The 4,440-nt window shown below is 45.7% G+C and overlaps 1 protein-coding gene across 1 annotated transcript; it reads left to right on the top strand.

Annotated features, from left to right (window-relative positions):
* Window positions 1-344: 344 nt before the first annotated feature.
* Window positions 345-3,558, top strand: FDXACB1 (ferredoxin-fold anticodon binding domain containing 1; the record flags this gene model as incomplete). The annotated part of the gene is made up of 4 exons (XM_008935886.1): window positions 345-499; window positions 639-842; window positions 1,482-1,640; window positions 2,370-3,558. Coding segments are annotated over 4 exons (1,707 nt in total), but the record flags the coding sequence as incomplete, so codon positions are not given.
* Between the last annotated feature and the right edge of the window lie 882 nt (window positions 3,559-4,440).

Here is a 4,440-nt window from a genome sequence, read left to right as displayed (position 1 = left end):
TGGGGGCCTCCGGGGGACCTGGCCAGGCGCTTTACAGCCCTTCAGCGCTCCAGGCGTCTCAGAAGACCGCTTTTGCCACGAGGAATTGGAATTGTCTGAGAGGTTAAATTAAATACCCTAAACTCCAGTCATACTGAAACAACTAGCCAGTTAGCAGGGGTCTCTACAAGGGAGCAAGGTGAGCCTATGCTTTCTGTGTTTCCTAATGCATTTGAGTGGGAAGATGTCCAGCAGCTGATGCTCTGATATGCTTAAAAATGCAGTAGGGGGCTTTAATTTCTACCTTTCTTTAACATTTTCTATGATAAGCATAAGAGTCTTGTTTTTCATTTACTTTTGAAGGAAATGAAGTTTTGTTTTCTGTGGACTGCACCAAGCTGAAGGACTATTTTTCACCAGAAAAAAGGGCATTTGACTGTATTTATTTTAACTTCCCTCACTGTGGGAGAAAGGCTGGGGTTGTGAAGAACAGAGAGCTTCTTGCACGCTTTTTCCGTAGGTGAGTAAACCAGAAGTAGTTCTGTGCTAACTGACTGCTGTAATACTGATTTCCAGCTGTGTTACTGGTGTTTTTCTGGCACCATAGAACTTCTAGGTGTGCCAGCAGTATTTTTCTTCTTCCCTGGCTTTCCTTCCAGCTCTGCAGAAGTGCTGGCAGAGGAGGGAGAGGTCCACGTGGCTCTTTGCAATGGACAAGGTGGGACGCCTGCTGATCAGCGAAGGAGAGAATGGCACAACAGCTGGCAAATAGTGGCTGTAGCAGCAGGAGCTGGATTTATCTTAAGTAACGTTCATCCTTTTAAAGCAGAGACTATCCATGGATATAAGTGTACAGGCTACAGGTAACCACCATGTGGCAAAACTGAGAAGTTTATCTTCATGGTCTTGTAACGCCTAGCACTAGTATGTTCTTTTTAGTATCCTGTTCGTTGGGGAGAGAAACTCCCTTTAATTTTCTTTAAGGAATCTACAGTTCTTTTTTGCCTCAAAGCAGAATAGCCAAGACAAAAATGCAAGCTTCTTGCCAAAGTACCCTCCAAAAAGTAAGATTGGCTTATAATTTTACAGGTCAACTAGTCACTTTCAGAATAAATGTCAATTTCCCCCTACAGACAGTAAGACAACTGCGGTGTATCTGCTTAGCAGACAAGCACAGCGTCACAGTGTGGTTATGTTGGGAGGGACCACTGGCAATCTTCTGGTCCCACCCCACAGCTCAGCACAGAGACAGAGTTGCTCAGGGCCATATTCAGCCTCCAGGGACTGAGGCAGCACAGCCCCTCTGTGTGACTCTTTCCATTGTTCGACCAGGTGCCCAGTAGAAATACAGAAATGTTCTATTTTTGTCACCTTGTAACAAGACCTAGGATTCAACAGGAGGTGACCTAGTGTTACAAAGAGGTATCTGTGTAATGCTTACTTGTGAAACATTAAATATAGGAGCTAATCAATAACTCTGTTCTACTTTTGTGTGTTGTCAGGAGTCAAGATAAATCTTTCTGTGTGGAGGGTGCTTTAACCCACATTTTCACACAGAGCACACCAGTTCCATGTTTCAAACCTATGAGCTGTGAGATACAACTGGAAAGCCAAAAGGTTTCTTTTCAAGTACCACAAGTGCTTGTGGATAAAATTAATAGGTAAGTTTTATAATTAGTTTCTGTTTGGCAAAAACTCCTGCTCTCAGAGGGAATGACCAGCATAGGTGTCAGGTAAAATGGAATTTCTTCACTTTCCCTCTTTTCCCCTTTACAGAATTTCCTCTTCCATTTCTTCTTCAAGTCTGCTTCATGTTGGCTTGTGGTTATGGCCTACTTAAAGTGTAAGTCTACAGAGCAAAGAGAAACTTTATGGTTGAGGCCAAGTTGCTGTATAGTTGAGCACACAAATAAAAATGAAAACTTTAAACTGTTTAGTGCACTGTGGAAGAAATTCAGGGGCTGACTTGACATCTGCTGATACCACAGTACTAAGGGTAGCTAGGATAAAATTTGTTAAGCTCTTGGGCAAGCTGCTGCATACTTTGGAGACTATGCAGGGGCAGCATGGTTTGATTAATTTCTGTAATTTGGAAATGCCTGTGCTGAGTGAAAATTATGATGACTGTGAAATTCCATTCCTTTTTTAACAGGAAAATTGCAGTTAACTTTTGATTGCAACCTGGAGGCAAACACCACTGTCCTAAAACATGTTAGCCATGGCAACACTTTTGCTGAAAGAATTGGCTTGTTCAAGTAGTTACTAGAAAACAGCTTAATATCTGAGATTTTGCTTGGGGTAAATTGCTGCATTTGCATTGTGATCACAGGAAAGCATTTCAGGGAAGTCTTTTTAGCAGTGTCTGTAATTTGCACTTTTGTTTTTCACAGGGGTTTCCTAGACCCAAATTCAAATCATCCAGTACGGACAGTGAAGGAGAAGCTCACTGCAGAGCTCAGCCAAGCTTTTCCGTTACAAAACGTTGACTGCTGCCTTTCTCTGCTCCAGGAAGGTCACCTCAATGGTGTTTGTCACTCCAATGTCTTTTGGATCACTCTGAGCTCAGAGGGAGCTCCAAGCACTGAAGAAATATCTAGTGGGCTGGCAAACGCAGTTTCATTTTCCCATGTTGATTTTTGCAGGGCCAGAGATCAGAATGGCTGCGTGGATGTGCAAGAAGGCCACCACGTTTCACAAGAGTATTGTCTGAGACCTTCCCTTCTGCCTTATGCTCAGGCAATAATTCAAAGAGGAGCATTTCTTCCAGGGACACTTCATGTTCTTTCTGGCCCAGTTTTCAGGAAGTGTCTTATCACTCCTGACTCCATGCCCGTTTTTCACGAGGTGGTTTTTGTGTGTGCAGTTAACAGGGGTACAGAGAACAGCTGTATCCAGACGTTGGTGAAGAACATTAAAACCAGTATACAGTCTCTTCACCAGACTGTTTCCAGTGTTGAACTGAATATGAATCTCCAGGAAGAAACAAATTATGATACAACTGAGCAAAACTCCTTTGCCACTTTTGACTGTCAGCTTAGTAAAATTCACTACCTCATGTGTACGAGGATGGATCCTACAGGCTCCTGTGAGAAGAGCTTCTGTGTGGGAACTGTATGGACAGCTCAGGATGAACTAGTAAGCAGTGGGCTGGCTGTTGTCTTTGCCTCGTTGAATCTTGACCTCCTAGCCATGCTGATCTGTGAAATATTGGACTGGCGGATGCTTTGGACACCAGACACACGATTCCTCCATCAGTTTCCTAGGGGAGAGTTAAGGCTTTTCAAAAGTTTTTCTCTCTATCCACCTTCCTATGTGCACGATGTCAGCTTCTGGCTTCCTGACGGGGAACCATTTGATGAAGTTGCTTTTCACACCATTGCTAGGCAGGTGTCAGGTGAAACGGTTGTATCTGTTCAGTTAATCGACAGTTTCCAACAGGCAGAGACAGGTCAGAAGAGCCTCTGCTACAGGCTGACCTTTCAGTCCTGTGACAGGGCACTGAGCTGCCAGGAGGTGGCAGAGAGGCAGCTGCTCCTTCGGAAGGCCATAAACCAAGGCTTGGGTGTGACTCTTCGGTAGAGTGCTGTGTGTTGTGTTTGGGTGTGTGCTCTGGCAGCATCTGTGCCTGCTGCTGGCCTGGAAAATGCAGCCTGCGTCTTGTTGGACCCAACGCTGTGTGTCACTGCCTCTTACAAAGGTGGTGTGGATTTCAGGTACCTGCAGACATTCTAAGAGTGGAAATTCCTGTTAATGCAGACCAAGCACCTTCCCATTCTGCATGCGTGGATAATAAACCCTCATTTTAAAAAGTGGAACCTTTCTTTGCTAGGTCCCTGTGGGGCTAGACTTTGTTTCCTTACTGATACCACTTCGTGTTTCCCCTTCGTGCCTGTGTTGGTCTAGTGCCCTGTACTGGTGGCACCTGTACTGAGTACACTGAAAGAAGGAGGATCCTTTTATACCCAAAGAGTTGTGTACAGTCTGAGTGAGAACTAAAAAAAAAATGCTCTGTGCAGGTTCTCAGTCCCCTGGGAGGATGGGGTGTGCTGAGTTGCTCAGTGCAGCCCATCTCAGGAGGGAGGCCAGTGCCACGGATGCACCTGGTGGAGCCCAGCCCCAGGCACCAGCAGACTGCTTTTGGACCGGCTGGTACAGTGATGACAGACAGCAATTCCCTGAGGAGATCCTACGGGATACTGACTGGCCGTGAGAGGCGCCTGTGTCACGGGTACTCTGTTAGCAGCTGCCGACAGAGAACTCTGCTTACTTACAGACCGAGTGACTGGAGGCTGTAGGATTGCAGGGGGAAGAGGTAGCACTAGCACAGCAGATGCTCACAACACTCAGAGGTCCGTCTTTTAACAAACATTGAAGACTCCAAGGCGTGAGCTCATTGATGACACGACAGTGACGCCTGCCCTGAGCTGCCGCAGAGGCTGAGAAGAGCTACCTCCCAGAGAG

Source organism: Merops nubicus, unplaced genomic scaffold, assembly GCF_000691845.1.
Source record: "Merops nubicus isolate BGI_N331 unplaced genomic scaffold, ASM69184v1 Scaffold32962, whole genome shotgun sequence".
NCBI lineage: Eukaryota > Metazoa > Chordata > Aves > Coraciiformes > Meropidae > Merops > Merops nubicus.
Note: the sequence above shows the minus strand (reverse complement) of the source record. Positions and strands in the feature narration are given on the sequence as shown.